Source organism: Enoplosus armatus, chromosome 2, assembly GCF_043641665.1.
Source record: "Enoplosus armatus isolate fEnoArm2 chromosome 2, fEnoArm2.hap1, whole genome shotgun sequence".
Lineage (NCBI taxonomy): Eukaryota > Metazoa > Chordata > Actinopteri > Centrarchiformes > Enoplosidae > Enoplosus > Enoplosus armatus.
In genome coordinates, this window is record NC_092181.1 from 11,548,390 (window position 1) to 11,565,033 (window position 16,644).

General features: G+C 40.0%; 1 protein-coding gene across 1 annotated transcript in view; it reads left to right on the forward strand.

Annotated features, from left to right (window-relative positions):
* Window positions 1-16,644, forward strand: part of LOC139294896 (inactive rhomboid protein 2-like) — a 29,285-nt gene that overhangs the window by 7,321 nt on the left and 5,320 nt on the right. The window contains exons 2-17 of the mRNA XM_070916886.1: window positions 4,113-4,262; window positions 6,813-6,964; window positions 7,566-7,749; window positions 8,510-8,731; window positions 9,236-9,364; window positions 10,008-10,117; window positions 10,560-10,778; window positions 10,981-11,092; window positions 11,352-11,426; window positions 12,118-12,279; window positions 12,897-12,982; window positions 13,162-13,225; window positions 13,368-13,462; window positions 13,632-13,707; window positions 13,907-14,007; window positions 14,788-14,941. Coding sequence (XP_070772987.1) covers window positions 4,125-4,262; window positions 6,813-6,964; window positions 7,566-7,749; window positions 8,510-8,731; window positions 9,236-9,364; window positions 10,008-10,117; window positions 10,560-10,778; window positions 10,981-11,092; window positions 11,352-11,426; window positions 12,118-12,279; window positions 12,897-12,982; window positions 13,162-13,225; window positions 13,368-13,462; window positions 13,632-13,707; window positions 13,907-14,007; window positions 14,788-14,941 — 2,079 coding nt within the window. The 5' untranslated portion in view covers window positions 4,113-4,124. The remainder of the gene's footprint in view (window positions 1-4,112; window positions 4,263-6,812; window positions 6,965-7,565; window positions 7,750-8,509; window positions 8,732-9,235; window positions 9,365-10,007; window positions 10,118-10,559; window positions 10,779-10,980; window positions 11,093-11,351; window positions 11,427-12,117; window positions 12,280-12,896; window positions 12,983-13,161; window positions 13,226-13,367; window positions 13,463-13,631; window positions 13,708-13,906; window positions 14,008-14,787; window positions 14,942-16,644) is intronic.

A 16,644-nucleotide genomic window follows, 5' to 3' on the forward strand; every position in this document is an offset into this window, starting at 1 on the left:
CAAATGGAACATGACATACTGTATGTAATTTGCCCAAAACCCATTCCTCACATTAGCTAGATGTGGTTGGTACACGAGAGAGAGAGTGCACAGATGGTTAATGATTAAAAAGAAATGATCCATGTTTGTTTAGCAAACATGCCCCTATGGTGCTGCTACTTGCTGTCATACTACCATATCCAGACACAGCTGGGGAAAATCATGCTCATGGATTCAATAAAAATAACTCCACTCATTCTTAAGATATTTTTCTTGTTGGTGGTATCAACAATCTGTCAGAACAGGCTTCCTGCTAAACACCAGTAGAAATGTCTCATTCATTTCTGATTGTGTTTTGGAGGCTTTTAATCATTTTTGTCTCATTTGTCAACACATCTCATTTGTGGTCATTGAGCAAGTCAGAATATTAAGAATATTAAATTAGCTCAACAAGAGCTAGCCTACTGTAAAATGATCTTGCCTAGAGTGGCGCCAGACATTGAATTCATCTCGATGCTCTATATCATTGGTCTCAAACTCAATTTCCTGGAGGCCACTGTACAGGTTGTTCTCTCCTAGAGCGACCGCTTGAACATGCGGGAGAAAAAAAAAGACAAACATTTCTGCTAAATATATACTCCAAGGCTTTCCCTCTCTTCTCCCTCATACCTAGCTCTGCATGTTTAGTAGAGTAATGCCACTGGAGATTGTATTCCTACAGAATGGCAGCTTTCTCCTTGCAGATAAGACAGGATGCAGGCACATTAGACTCGACGAATAAATAAATAATTGTGCACATGTCCTAAAGCGGCCTGTTCTCCCTGTCAACCTTCACAGTAAATCAGAGTGCAATTGAACTGTTTATTTTGAGAAGTTGCACAATTAGGCGCTGCTTGTTAAATGTGCAATAAAAAGCCACATTTTATGCTAAATTAATAATTAAAGACGGGGAAAATGAAAGTTGTGGGCCAGATTTAACTGTGCTTTCTAAACATGGTGGGGCCTAGTTAGTGCCTCATATTCTGAAGATTTCTATCTCTCTATGTTTCTGTTATCATCCCTCTGGAGAATACACTTTGCAATCCATCCCCATTAATTTTCCTATGTGGATCCTAACAACTGCCTGTCTACATTGATAGACTATGGTCAGCAGCAGTCTCTCCGCCACTTGAGCACTCTGTCCATTAGCCAAATTCCTAGCTATTTCATTATCTAAGTGGGTGGGTTCCAGCCCCGACCCATAACTCTAATAAACCACAGGCTAGATTGCCAGTAGCCTCCTCTCTGTCTCAAGAGGACCGAAACAGCCCAAGCATGAAATATTTATCACACATAATTGAAAACACTGTTGGCAGAATTGAAATGTACACCCCTATTAGCATAAAGATATTATAGAAATGCTGTTTTTGGGGGGTAGGGGGCACGAATAATGTTAAGCCCTGTCTAACTGTGTCTTGGCTCTGTAGTGGAAACTCCGCTATTGACTGAGCTGGTATCAGATTTCCCTGCTGCTGCCATTCCTGCCGCAGACACCCAGGGTCTCGCATTGATTTTATAAACCACAACTCCAGGACGACTTCAAGGCTTTCAAGACTGTAATGACATAATGGATGCGTTGGCCAAGGCTCATGACATTATAGGTTTATGTCTGCAATGCCTTTGATTTTCGTGGAAATATTCAGTGTAATGCTACGAGACATTCTGAGCTCCAGGAATAGACTGGCTGGTTGTTCTGCTGTTGACTGTGATTGGTCAAGACTGGAAGACGGAGATAAGTAAGTTTGACTAAATTATTCTGTCCCTGAGGAGACAGAGAGACCGGTAAGGAGTCTCATTACATCAACGCAACCGACAAGACTGTGGGTGTGATTTACGTGTTATTTGTGGAGTCCAAAGTGTGCAGCGTGTGCACACATGTGATGTAGTTCAGTAAATATGGTGTGTTGTTTGTAAACACTGACTGTAAGACACAGCGATCCTGATAGGAGTCATAACACTCGTATTTGATGAATTCTTTAAATAGTTTGGGTGTAAAATGTGTTTCAGACAAAAGCTGATGATGAATGTAGAAGTCGAAGAAGCTTCATCTACTAGATTACCTTGATTATATGCAATCAATAAAAAGAAGTGCCAGGCTCTTTTCAGTTCAAGCTGAGGAAAAGGATATGGATTACTAACCTCCTGGAGGATGCATGATGATTTGAGAGCACTATTGATCGCTGTCATCTGATGTCATCGGGTGTCACTGCCAACAGCTGGTGTATCAGTTGCTTTTTCATTAGTGGCCCAAGTACATACGTGAGGTGCTGCAGAATTGATTTCTGATTTATTTAGTTGGATAACCAGTTCCTTTGAATTTGTTTTAAATTTGAAATTGAGTTTTGTAAAAATCTCTGGTTGGCCTCGGCAGTACTGCATGATGCTATCATGAAATTATCGAAATTTGTCAGCTGGTAGAGAGATTTTTCTGTACAGTTAAAGTAGCTATCCCTTTTTATATCTCTCATTAGGCACTTCTGCAAATCAATGAGCAGGACTGCTTTTGGCACTATAATTATATAATTTTTGCATCAATGTGATGAAGTTTGCTGATTTGTCAGGATTTAATTCACTGGATTAGCTGTCCATCTGGTTATTTTGTGACTAAATGGTTTCCTGAATGAATTTCCAGAAAATGTACCATGTCGTGATAAACGTATCCCTATTACAATGTAAAGCTAAAAATATCATACACATATCTATATCGCCCACTCCAGGTCCCTGGGTTGTTTTCACAGGCAAATAAATCATTACATGGAAAAAAATGCAATTAATTAAATCTAAAAGATAAATTACATGTAAATACATTTAAATAAGTTAAACTGAATCTTTAACCATGTCTGCACAGTTGTTACCTCTTACACTTCACTGATAGAAGTTTGATATTGTTAAATGATTTGTGAACTTTTTGTTTGTACATATTCACAGTCAAACACTTTCCTCCCACCTCCTCCCTTATAATTACATTGACTTAAATCAATGACCTAAGCACTGTGTAGCAAGACAAGGTTGCTATCCTTAATATAATACCGTTTCTCATCTGCTATAAGTGAACGCAGAGCCTTTTAAGGATCACTTAAGAAATTGCCTTTGAAGGTAATCAAAAATCAAGGGAAGTTGGCAATGATTCTTTTAGCAGATTGAACTGGAGGAGAGCCTGCAGCTGCTAAAGAGACTGTTTGTTTGAATAGACTTTAATAGTTTCCTTTTTGAGTTATTGCTGGGGCTATAAAGGAAAATGCGTGGCTCCTGTAATGCACAAATTTGCCACAAGAAAAACTTGATGCACAAATATGTGTAACAAGTGTCTAAAGCTGAACATTTTGTGCTTTTTTTTAAATGTAGTTTATTATTTGTTAAATTAGAATTGAGCTTGGTTGAATATTTCCCCCATCCCCAGTGATCCAGTTCGGCTATAGGCACAGCATTAGTTACACAATATCAACATGCCTTCAATAGTAAAGATGGGCTACATGTTACAGCAGTGCAAGTGAGTTCATATTTCTTTGCATAAATATTTAATCATCCACTATCATCATCATCATTATAGACATTAGTCACAGTTTATGTTTACTAACATCAATTTTATCTAAAAGATTTTTTGTTTATTACTATATTTTCAAAAATGAATCATATTTTCAACAAAATGAACAGTAATCCTGATAAGAAGTCCAAGGTTATAGGAGATTACATGTAATCTCTTTACAGAATATTGAATTTATACCTTATTATTGCATAACCTCCACATATTGTCCACTAATTTTTATCTTGCAGCTCCACTACTATGGACTGAGCTATTAAATACGATTTATTTTGGCTATGATGTTCCAAAAGTGTGTGTTTTGTGGTAGAAGAGAAACCTGTAACGGCCGTGACATCTGTAGTTCTGATGGAGCACACGGTGTTGTGATAATTGGTGTAAATGCTTAAAAGTAGCTAGAATTTGAAAGGCAAAATCTGTTTAGTTTTAATTTGTTCTTTGTTACAGCAGTACTGTACTAAGTATGATACATGTAGTGTAGACCAATCTTATGTGATACAAATGTTTCAATTATGTTTTTAATTTACATCCATTATGATTTTCTCATCTCCAGTACTCTGACAGGATGGCATCACAGGGGGGGGAGGAGCCTCCTCCAAATGGAGGTCAAGCAGATAGCCGTCTAAAGAGCAAGAAGCCGCCCAGCCTTGTAATAGCCATCCCTCCACCTGAGGACATGATGTCCCACGACCCTACAAAACAGGTAGGCTGACCATTTTGTCCTGACCCTGTCTTTAACTGCCTGGCCCCTTGGGGCAGATTGTAACTGTGTGACATGTGTTATCACAATGTCAAACCACTTCCTGCTATAGTGCTGGTGTTAAGCACTTTCCCATGAGGTTTTAACGATATTTATTGTCAGAAATCTTTATTTAACAACAAAAATGGTTTAGAATTTACATTGATTTCCCTAAAGAGCAGGCAAATAGCTTGATGCTGACCATGAATGCAGTAAAGTTAAATGTTTTTCTGTTGAAATGACTATCTTTACCTCTTAAACTGGTTGACATTTAACCTAACCAAAACATCAGCCTTTTGTTCAAACTGTAATTGTTGGAAAGAATGAAGGAAACATCATTTAAGAAAGTAATTATCAACAAATTATCTGCATACTTTTCTTTCACCTCTGCAACACTGTTTAAATGGCTATGATTTAGTGGTTAGTGTAGTGCTATTCTTCAACAAGTAGTTCTAAATGTATCGGGAGAAAAAAGCCAATTGATCAATTAGTTAGTCCATTTTTTATTTTATTTTATTTTTAATTTTTTCAAAAGCAAAAATACCCTCATACTTTCCTATATACAAAGCAATCCACAGCAGAGGGTAGGTTTGTATATGATTCCCTCCTTTATAGATCAAACCAAGTTCCTCATATACAGAAGGTTGACTTTTGATAAAAACATGCTCAGCAGTGGTGACAGGAACTTCAGTGTTATTGGGGAAAAAAGCTTTTGATATTCTGACATCCTTACAGCATTAATGTAAGTCATTTAGTTCACTTGGGTTGATGGACTCTTTGGAAGGAGATGCCGTACCTGTTATTCATTTGATCAGAGTTAGCATATACGGGGGAAGAAAAAGACTCACGGCATTACTTGTTTTTCAAGTTCAAACGGGATTAAAACAGGTTAATGGGGGTAGCATGCTCTCCCTCTGTTCCTCTGAATTTGCCATTTGCTCAGGCAGGGAGGCATTTTGGACAGCTGTCCTGCAGTATTTGGGCACAAGGCCATACATTTTCCCCCCTGTGGTCCCCATGCTTAAAACACAAACAATGGCATTTCAGCTACACAAAGTCAGAGGTAGTCACAGTTTAATTGAGCATACTAAAGTTAAACTGTTCCTAAAGATCAATTAGTGTAATAAACATCCAAAAATAGTGTGGACTCAGGTATTTACTCTAGCTCTGTTGTTACAAGAAGGAAAAGAAGAAGCAGAAAGAGCCACCACACTTAGGCTGTTAACTGTGGTATTTCCATTACTAAGACAAATTTAAATAATACTACATTTGGAAATGCTTTGCTACATCAAGTTCTGTAGTTAACACTGAAACAACTACATGTATATTTTAAAACTTCTTGACATAACACATTCAATTAAGATTTGTATTTTCTGTAAAACTCACCAAAGAGTAAGGATAATTTACTTGATCTTATTCTATGTGTGCTGTTATTATCCGTGGCCACATTTAGAGGAGCTGCTATGTATAGTTGTGTTGTATGCATACATGCATACATGCATGTGTCCAACAACTATCATCATGTAAACAGTCATTATTTGTCGTTTTTATAGTGTTACCTCTGTTGATGTCCATCATTATTAGATTACTCTTTACAAACCCTAGAGTCAGTGCTTCCACTAAATAAGACTATCTATCTACACACCTTTTACCTGTGATGTACTCATGATTAGATTGTTAATCTAGGCTCTTTTCTGTCAAGCCTACAGAGAGACTTAAGTGCACAAATCCTGGATAAAGTGTCATAGAATGTGCCACTGCTGTTTTTCTCTGATAACGGCTCTATGGTGGCAGAAACAGAGACCGTGTTTCCCCCTATCTCGACAAGCTGAGCCACAACCTGAACATGTGCCTCACTTACAGCTCGCTTCAAGCCCCATTAACTCTCAGAATGATAGGACCGTTAGCCTCACCAACTTTAGAGTCACTGCCGGTTAATATAATGGACTCTCTGAGGAATCACTGAAACCCACATAACAGAAGAACACAATAAACACAATAAAGTGTCCTTATGGCCCCCTTTAGCAATACCCGACTATACAAAATATTGACTGAACACACAATTGTGTCAACATTAAGTGTGCACTTTATACAAATCTCTCAATACTGGGATTTAGTCTCTGATCATGAGTATTGTAGTCGTTACAATAATTACCTAATTACTTTCAGTAACAGTCTTATAATTTAATAGTAATTTAATCTGGGGTGTTCTCTTCATTCCTGAGGGTCCTGCAATAATTAACTGTGTTTGTGCCAATTAGCCAGTAAAGTACTGTAGACCTTCATAATTATTCAGGTCTGTATAGGTCTGTTTTTATTCCTTTATCCTTTCAGTGTTGTTTATATGGATTTTCTCCTTTCTCCCTTTTTTCTCTTTCTCCTTTTTATATGAGTCATTTGATTTGATGACCAGATTGTGACAATGTTTTATGTATCTGAAAAAAATCTATAAAATACTAATTGTGAAAAAACAATTACTGTACTATAACATTATTTCTCCCTTCCTCTGGTCAGCCACTACGTCCGTCCCTGAAAAAAAGTGCGAGTGGTCAAGCCCCCGGTTCTGTGTCAGAGAGCATCAGTGGAGTCAGAGATGGGCACTTCTCAGTCAGAGACAGAAGGGCAAAGTTTGGCAGACAGACGTCGCTCTCACAAAGCATCCGCAGGTAACATAATGAGTTTGTTGTTTGAGTCATTTTTATTATTTTGGTTAGGTTGCTCAACATTTAGGTTGCTGAATAGTCAGCAAGGTCATGAAGCCATGAAAAGTGCTGTTCCCCACAGCCAAAACACAGGCTATGTATTGTAGAATTCCTTCTGTCGAACTTTGAAGCAGCTTTTAAAGAGCACAATGAAATTCAGTCAAGCTGGTTGAGTGTTGATTAAGTCGTAATTTTTGTTTCAAAATCTAACAGAATTTGTTCTAGCTCCGATAAAGTAAAACATTCTCAGTCAATTTTGTTTTGTTTGTCGTTTATGTGTTTGTGTTTGGTGGTGCTCATGAACAACTGCTCTTTAAAGGTTTGGCATCTCCTTTTGTGGATATGTTGGGCCAGTTTGACATCTCATACCTGAACTGCAATTCACCACTGTTGGATTCAGCTCTACCATAGCACCATTTCTCACATAGTTAAGAAGTTGCCAGAAGAACTGCTGCACACATTATTTAAATGTGCTCTTTCTGTGTTACCTTAACATCACTTGCCCTTGCTGTTTGACTCTGTATTATGTGATGCTGACGCCACCCTCTTCTGTCTGTATCTGTAGGAACACAGCCCAGTGGTTTGGGGTGGGGGAAGGCTGTGAGACCAAGCAGCAGGTATGGCACAGGAAGAGCTTGCGCCACTGCAGCCAGCGCTATGGCAAGCTTAAGGCCCAGTATAGAGAGCCTGAGACGGCTACCAGCATCGACCAGGGCCTGGACTCACCAGTCGCTCACAAGATGCCCAAGGTATTCTTCTGTCATAAAGACATATACTCTAATCCAGCCATCACTTCACATCCCAATTAGGGTTTTATTCAACATCATTTGTTCTTAATATCCCTATCCTATTGAATAGACCAAAATATGCTGCCATGGAAATACATTACACAGACAGCAAAAACAAACACCTCATGACATGGGGACACAGCAGGCTCCATGTCGCGAGGTCTTTCCACTGAGAATTCTCATTTCCACTCAGTTTCACAACGAGCAAGTAATAACTCTTTTTCCACCGGTTTGTTTTAACATTATGACACTGAGAGACTGAGGGACGGGAGCAAAAATAAATAGTGAGAGATTTTGAGGAGAGAGGGAAAAATGTGTCTGGCTTTAATAAAGTAAAGTGCTGTGTGGTGACAGACGTGGACCATCTGTGCCCCCAGATGAATCACCCCCTTCATTCTGTGTTAGACAGCTCTGTTCGTCTACTCATCATTCAGTATTTGTTTTTTCCTTTGTTCTCTATCTTGTGCCTACCCTTACCCATTTTTTTTATTCTGCGTCTGTTCGCTCTTGTAATCTGGAAGGCCAGTGATAAAAATGTCCAGCAGCAGATGTTTTTTTTGCCTCTCACTTACATGTACAAACAGACACACGCAAACACACCAGAGAAACACACCTTTCTCCAAGTGTCATCCCTGTAAACTCAGTGGTGAGCTATCGTTTCACAAGTTTATATTAATGTCATGGTTTATGTATGTCAGACCCTAATCTCTGTTTTTTGTAGATTGTGGATCCCCTGGCACGGGGGCGAGCCTTCCGTTGCCCTGATGAGATGGACAGTCGTTCCCCCAGGACACCTCTCGCCACTCAGGGGGGTCCCATTACCCCGGGTATCACCTCACTCAGCTCCTTCACCAGCCAGCGCTCCGGGTACAGCCGATTCCCCAAGCGCAAGAGGGAGTCTGTCGCTCGCATGAGCATCCGAGCTGCATCCAACCTGCTGAGGGTGGGTGGGGTAGCAGAAAAGTGTGTGTGTGTGTGTATGTGTGTGTTTGTTATGATGTATTTCAGACAGGGAAGGGAGGGTTGTTGTACTTATTGTTTGCATTATGTGGGTGTTTTCAGTCTTTTTCCTCCACAGCAACCACAACTTTCATTACTAGACACAATTGTGTTCTTTCTGCTATTTTATCCTGTAAAGAACCTGAGGGGTATCCAGACTTGATAACCAGCTTGTTCACACCTTTACTCAGTTTAGACCCAAACTCAACTAACATTCATATAATATAATATAATAACACTAGCTATTATATAATAAAATCTATATCTAAAAGTGTTGGAAGCTTTCGAGTGTTGTTATGGAAAATGTCATGGAATCAGGCAGTTTCTATGAGTGCATAACATATCTTTAATGTTTTTATTATTGTTACCTTATTTCTAAGTAGAGCAGTGCTGATATAAGAGACATTATGCATGTGAAAAATACTAATAACTAAATGTGTGTGTTCAGGGTCATAGTGGCTTGTCAGGCTCCCAGACAGGTCGAAGTTTCCCCAAGAGGAGCTTTGCCAGGCCCAGCTGGATGGACGAGGACACCGTGGACTCCGCGGACACATCAGAATCGCTCTTCTTCAGCAAGGTCAGCAGCCACTCTCTCAGTCCCCCTCTCAGTGCCTTGGCAGCAAAATTTGTCTTTGCTTCGACTGTCTTCGGCTCGCTTACTTCCTGTCCCTCCCTGCGTATGTCAGCAGTCACACTTCTCCACCTCTGTATTCCACTTTCACTCTTTCCCTTATCAGTCTCCTTTCTTCAGTATCCACCATCTTCTTCTTTCTTTATTCTTCTTTCCTTCCTTGTTCTTGCCACCTCCCATCGTCATGTCAGTCAGCAATGGCTCTCTGCATTTCTTACCTCTTGTCGCAACTTTCTTTCTCTTTTGTAGATTTAAGTTTCTTTCTAGCCTTTCTCTCCTCTCTTTGTTCTCATCTCTCCTGCTTGGTCTGACCATTACCTCATAGTTAGTTGCTGCTAATAAGTAAGTCTAATAATAATATATATTTGTCAAACCGTCTATAACCTTCAATATGTCAAACCTGTTGAAATATATGAATATTTGACAGATACAACTCAGAAACTGCTCATCATCTCAGGTGTCCTATATTTCTGGGAACAGGACCTGTTGTCTAAACACATATGAGGCTTGGTGGCTAATTAATTGCTAATTAATTTTTTTCTTCCTTATGTCCTCTTCCTCCGTGACCTCCATTACCTCTCCTGAGTAGGTTGATGCCCATGATGAGTTGTACTCTATGGCTGATGACGTATTTGAATCGCCTCCCATTTCGGCATGTTGTGCTCCCAGCGAGCAGCCTGACCAGAAGTTCCCAAGCCTGTGAGAGAATACACAACCAAAAACACTTTTAGACAGTTACTGACGCTCCTATAATTCTCAGTGCTTGTGTCAGAATGTTCAACAATCTTTGTCACACACAAAAGCCATTTTCCAGCTATTAATCATCAAAACTCATAAAAGTGCTTTAAAATGTAATGGCTGTTTAGTTTAAGGTCTGTCAGACAGTTATGGCTGTAGCAAGTCAATAAAACCTCTGTATGTGAGCTGTGACAAAAGCAAAATTGACAAGTTATACTTTTAAATTCGTTCTCTCCATTTTCTTGTGATATTTATTGCATTTCATGTACAAGCATTAAATGTTTTCTTCTTCTGCTTTATCTGTCTAAACCCCACTCTTTCCTCGCCCTCTTTCTCTCCCCTTTTCCATTTCTTTAACCCTTTTTCTCTCCCTTCTACCTACCTGCATTGCTCCCAACCCCAGTAAGGACATATCTCGAACGCCGAGGACACCGATAGTAGTGCCAGACAAGAGCCATCCTCGTCGGGGTGGTCGCATCGCCTCCCAAGTTAAGCACTTTGCATTTGACAAGCAGAAGCGTCAGTACGGCATGGGCGTCGTGGGGAAGTGGCTGAACCGACACTACCGACGCAGCCTCAGCAGCAACGTCCAGAAGCAGCTTGACGACTTCCACAGCCACAGGTTGGGAATAAATAGATGCTAGTGGATTATTCAGAAACTTGAAATAATTCCCTTGTAGACCCCAGTCAGTGATAGAAAACTAACCAATGAAATCAGCTACGTCATTGTTGGGGGTTTTTTTGGGGTGGGGGGGTGGGGGGGGGGGCAGTTATAAGTAGTAAACAAGTAATCATTTACACTGGTTCTCTGCTGTGTTTTTTAGGCCATACTTTACCTACTGGATCACGTTTGTCCATATAGTGATCACTTTGCTGGCTTGCTGTACATACGGTTTTGCCCCTGTGGGGTTTGCACAACATTCTACATCTGAACTGGTGAGTGAAGCTCAAACCCTCCAGGTTTACTGTGAAATACTGACTTAAAAATTTCTTCACATGATTGGTTGCTTTTCAGCATATTTACTACCATATTCACCCAAGAATGTATTTAAAAGACAAAATATATTTATTTTTTAATTATCCGTCACTCTGAAATCATAAATGAACGTGGGACAATGAGCGTAAAGTGTACTTCTGGCATGTCATACATTTAGCAGATCCATTGCCAACTGTGTCACTCTGTCCCCCTCTGTAGGTGCTGAAGAACAAAGGCATTTATGAGAGTGTCAAGTATATCCAACAGGAGAACTTCTGGATTGGTCCTAGCTCTGTGAGTCTCTTGCTGGTCTCAGTTTAGCTTCTGTGTTATACTTTATGTTTTTCACTATCTACCCAGATGGACACGCAGATGTTAGATGTTTGTCTTGATGTATGAAACTGAAGTGAATTGTTCCCTAAAATGAACAGAGCCACATTGTAAAATACTATCATAGATAAATAAGGGATATTCCCTTTCTTCTACAATTTCACAGTCTGGTGTGTCATTGGGTAATACCAGACACTTTTTGCCTTGTTTGGTGCAAGGTTACATCCTCATTAGTGTCTTTCTCACTTTCTCACTTACTGCATTTCCTGTCACATACTGTAACTCTCACCAAGCTCGAACCTTCCTGTTGTCCCACACTGTTTGGAGACTCTTTGCTAAGTCTAGTAAATTACTTCCCAAAAAATTATTATTTTTGTTCCTCGTTCAACATTTAAGGTTTCACTTGACAAAGTGTCCAGTAGTCAGTACTGGAAGTTGAACCCAGAGGTTTCTGTATTGGAAAGAACAGCCATGTCTGGCTGCATGAACACACTTGAACAACCTGTTAGAAGACAGAGAAACTTAATCTACATCTATATTGATATAATGCATGTAAGGAATGGATTTTGAGTTTTTCTGTCTTGTAGATGACTTTACTGTGTGTGTGGGTTGCCATGTTTGTGTATCTTTACATTCATTTCCTCCATTTTTTCAGGAGGACTTGATCCACCTGGGGGCCAAGTTCTCACCATGCATCCGTCAGGACAGACAGATAGTCAGTCTAATCCAGAAGGCCAAAGACCTGGAGAGAGAGTCTGGCTGCTGCGTTCAGAATGACAACTCTGGATGTGTGCAGACCCGCAGCTCCGACTGCTCTGTAAGTGGTTTATCCTGCACCTTCATACTTGGCTTATTAGCTTGTCGGTGTAGGAAACCTTGCTGAGGTTTGAGAGAGAGAGAGAAAAGTCAAGCAAAGACACATTCACTGAATATGCACAAGACATTGGAATGGAAAATCTCAAAAAGGAATTCAGTATGCTTACGTTACACACGCTAGAAACAGTATACACTCCTACACGTGAGCTTATAACCTGTAAGCATACAATCATCATTCTTTACGTACTTCCCCACAGTTTTTGCCATTAATTACATTTGTCAACACATTGCTTTCTCTGTGCTTTAAAGCTTCTCCTCATAGATACACACACCTGAATCACTGAAATGCACACTAAGAGTAAAAGTAAATGCAACAAGACTTAAATGTAACAAATCACTTTTCTCAAGATGCTTGTGGGAAAATTCAAGGATATCTTGTTGGGTAGATGAACATTTCTTCAGATTTAAGTTGTTAACTGATTTCTATGCTTGTTGTGAGGGCTCGAGATGCCATAACATGGATACACACAATAATTACTATTCTGTTTATTATTTAATTCCCTTGTGATTCTATGAAATAAATACTAAACTTGAATATTAATATGACTGTATATGCAGGAGACACTGGCCACCTTTATTAAATGGAACAATGAGCAGGCGGACATCAACAGGTTCTCTGGTTCTGTCTGTCACCAGGATCCCAGGTGAGAACGTGTATGTGATTATTGTGCAACATGACACGTAGAGCACTGAGAAACAATACAAATCAAGTAAGCTCTCGTTGTGGATTTGTAAGCGAATCAATTGTCAACATTTGCTCGTCATTTTGGATGAAATCTTGTCAAATGCTCTTTTGTCCTCCTGTGTTGCATGTTGTGACCAGAGTGTGTGAAGAACCTGCCTCTGCAGAGCCTCATACATGGCCAGATGACATCACCCAGTGGCCGGTGAGGGAGACATCGCACTGCACTCTCCATTTCTTCATTTAAACAAAATATAATTTTCTCTGCCACACTAAGAAATAAAGATAAAGGCATTAGATTATTATACAGTATTTCTGTGTAATGGCTCATCACTTGCCTTCTCCAGGTGTGTACGTATCCCAGGAAGTGGAACCACACAGGCTACAGACACATGGACTGTAACATCAAGGGACGGCCTTGCTGCATAGGAACTAAGGGCAGGTGAGACACATACTTTCTGCTGTGTGTTGTTTGCTGGCTTCAAAGCCTGCAGATATCACCGTGATCTACTTTCCCACTTTTTAATCAGGTGCTTGCTAATCTGCCATTTCAGAGCTAGGTCATTCATCTGGAGAAGATTTTAATTGCATTTTGCTTGTCCCTCCTGTAGATGTGAGATCACGACCAGAGAGTATTGCTCTTTCATGCATGGTTACTTCCATGAGGATGCCACACTCTGCTCACAGGTAGTGTGTGTGTGTGTGTGTGTGTGTGTGTGTGTGTGTGTGTGTGTGTGTGTGTGTGTGTGCGCATGTGTTGTGTGTGTGTGTGTGTGTGTGTGTGCGCATGTGTTGTGTGTGTGTGTGTGTGCATGTGTTGTGTGTGTGTGTGTGTGTCTGTTGCTGTGTTAGTATATTTCTGAACACATGCACTACTCTTGCGCAGGTCCACTGTCTGGATGATGTGTGCGGCTTGCTGCCCTTCCTCAACCCTGATGTTCCTGATCAGTTCTACCGTCTCTGGCTGTCTCTCTTCCTCCATGCTGGGTACAAAGATTTAATTTCTCTTCAAGTCAACTTTGAGCAAATTTAGATGGGGTTCTTATTTTTATTATTTATTTATTAACTTTTGCTTGTTTTCTGGCACAGTTGAAACATCTCGCTATAAATGAGCTGTTGCTGCTGAGTCAGCCATTCAAGTGTAGATGTAGCCACAGCAGAAGTAACACTTCATATCAACTACTAAACACTGAGAGAATGTTTAATATGCTGTGGCAAAGTGTTAAGACTATTATGCTGACTCATTGAGCTGTTTCAATCGTTTGCTATGAATGATTACTTAGCGTGGTTTCATTATGTCAGCATCCTTCAGGATTCAAACCTAATGAAATATTTCTAAATAAGGCCCCAATGCTCGTGAGCTGCTCACTCACATGAATACTGATACTTAGTGCTAATACTAGGCACATGGGAAATCCCCCAGCTCTACTTTTAAAACAGGCAAACAAACAGGCCAAGGAAGCTTAATGTGTGTGTGGGACTGACATTGTGGGGACTCGCCTTCGTTTTGTGGATAAAACACAAGTGCCCTTAACATAAATCATTCAATTTTAGGGTGAAGACTTGTTTTAATATTAGGGTAAGGTTAGGTTTAGGTTAAAGGTAAATCTCCAGGAAATTAATCCATAAGTCAATGTAATGTCTTCTGAAGTGATAGAAACATTGCTGTGTGTGTGTGTGTGTGTGTGTGTGTGTGTGTGTGTGTGTGTGTGTGTGTGTGTGTGTGTGTGTGTGTGTGTGTGTGTGTGTGTGTGTGTGTGTGTGTAGGCTATTCCACTGCTTGGTGTCGGTGGTGTTCCAGATGACCATACTGAGAGACCTGGAGAAGCTGGCCGGTTGGGTCCGCATCTCTATCATATATATCCTCAGTGGTATCACTGGAAACCTCGCCTCTGCCCTGTTCCTGCCCTACAGAGCTGAGGTGAGTTCTTCACATGAATACATGCATGCATGGACATACACACAAACAAAGGAAGTGCACATATATAGACTCTAAAAAGCCTGCAAGCACTAATATGGGGCGCTTGCACACTTAATATCTTGGCAGGTTCATTGGGAATACAGATTGGAGCAGGATGAATACATTGTTAGTAAGGCAACATCAGCAGAGGGAGCTGGGGTGGACTTCACTTGGCTGTTAGTGAATAACAGTAGATAATAATTATAATAACAGTAGACCATTTCCTTTTTTTCTAAACGTTTCTTTTTTGCATTTGTGTGTGTTTACAAAAGTAAACCAGAAACTTACATTTAGTTATGTAGACATGTTTGGGAGTGTTTACAAGTGTACAGTAAGGCCCTAATAGTAAATACTAAAGGAAAAGTCTGTTTACAGATTCGCATAATATGACTTTTTACACAAAAAAGAAAAGTATTATTTTGAGTATAGAAATATTTTTAGAAAATTTGATCAAAGAAAAAATAAAGTCCACTTAGAGCCATTGCATGAGCACAGGTAATAAGCTTTGCATATGCACAGCTACAAACACACAAACCGGCCATGCACTGTACGCACAGTTTGCATAGAAGAGTCTCTTGTAATTGAGCATAGACGCATTTACAAACAAACATCTATATATTCTTGCACATATTCTGTGCTGTCTAATGTTTTATTTTACATGTATGTTAGGCAAATAAATATGATTGACCTTCCCAGGGGCTCAAAGAGAACCTTAAAAAAGACTTTTCTTGCCAAGACAAGCTAATTTATTTCTATTACTTAAGAACTCACACATGGCACATACACATATACACACATGTCATACTGATCTCTGAGCTGGTCAAATGTCTGAGGTGTTTAACTGTGAGACAGGTGTGAGATATGGACCTGTGCCCCTAATCTCCAAAATCCTTGGACATTCCTTGAATTAATTAAAGACCCAAAACTTTCTCAGACTGTTGTTCTTGGTGCATTGTTCTCTTCCCTTCTTCTGGGCCACCACTATATTTAGAACTGCTAACTCTGGTCTGAATGTGCCACATGAACCAAGACAGCCTTTACCGCTAATGCTGGAGTTTTTGATGATGTTACAAAATGTTGATTGCAAGGTAAAAAAAAAAAAATGCAAACCATTTACACTACAGTTTGTTTGCCTGCTGTTCCCACTCAGTGGCTTAGCTCAGCTTATCTTAGCTCAGTTACTGGAGGTGAGTTTCTCATACTGGGGATTATTAGAGCAGACCTGTCTGCCCCCCTCTAGAGAGGTCTAGAGGGGGGCAGGAAACACCTCATGGTGTTAACTGTGCAAGTGCCTGTCGACAACACATTATTAGACCACTTTGCTGTATGACTGCTGCTGCACTGCTCATCGTGTGTTGTTGGTTTCACTAATCTCTAAAAAAATTAAATAAATAAAATAAAATTCTGTTGGTAGCAACTTATTGAATTGAATAAATATAAGAACCAAATAGTTAACAGGAACATGGACCATTGAACAGACAAAGAAAGAAAAGTGGCTGGGGGAGCTAGGGGAACTTGCAGAATATAAAGCTAAAAGATGAAAAACTGAGAAAGGCTAAATTGGTTTAGTCAGTGTTCACTTTGGATTGTTAGAGACAGATGACTTATACTGACATACACTGGCTTCACACCTGCAGGGTGCAAGCGTGTGTGTGGGTGTGTAC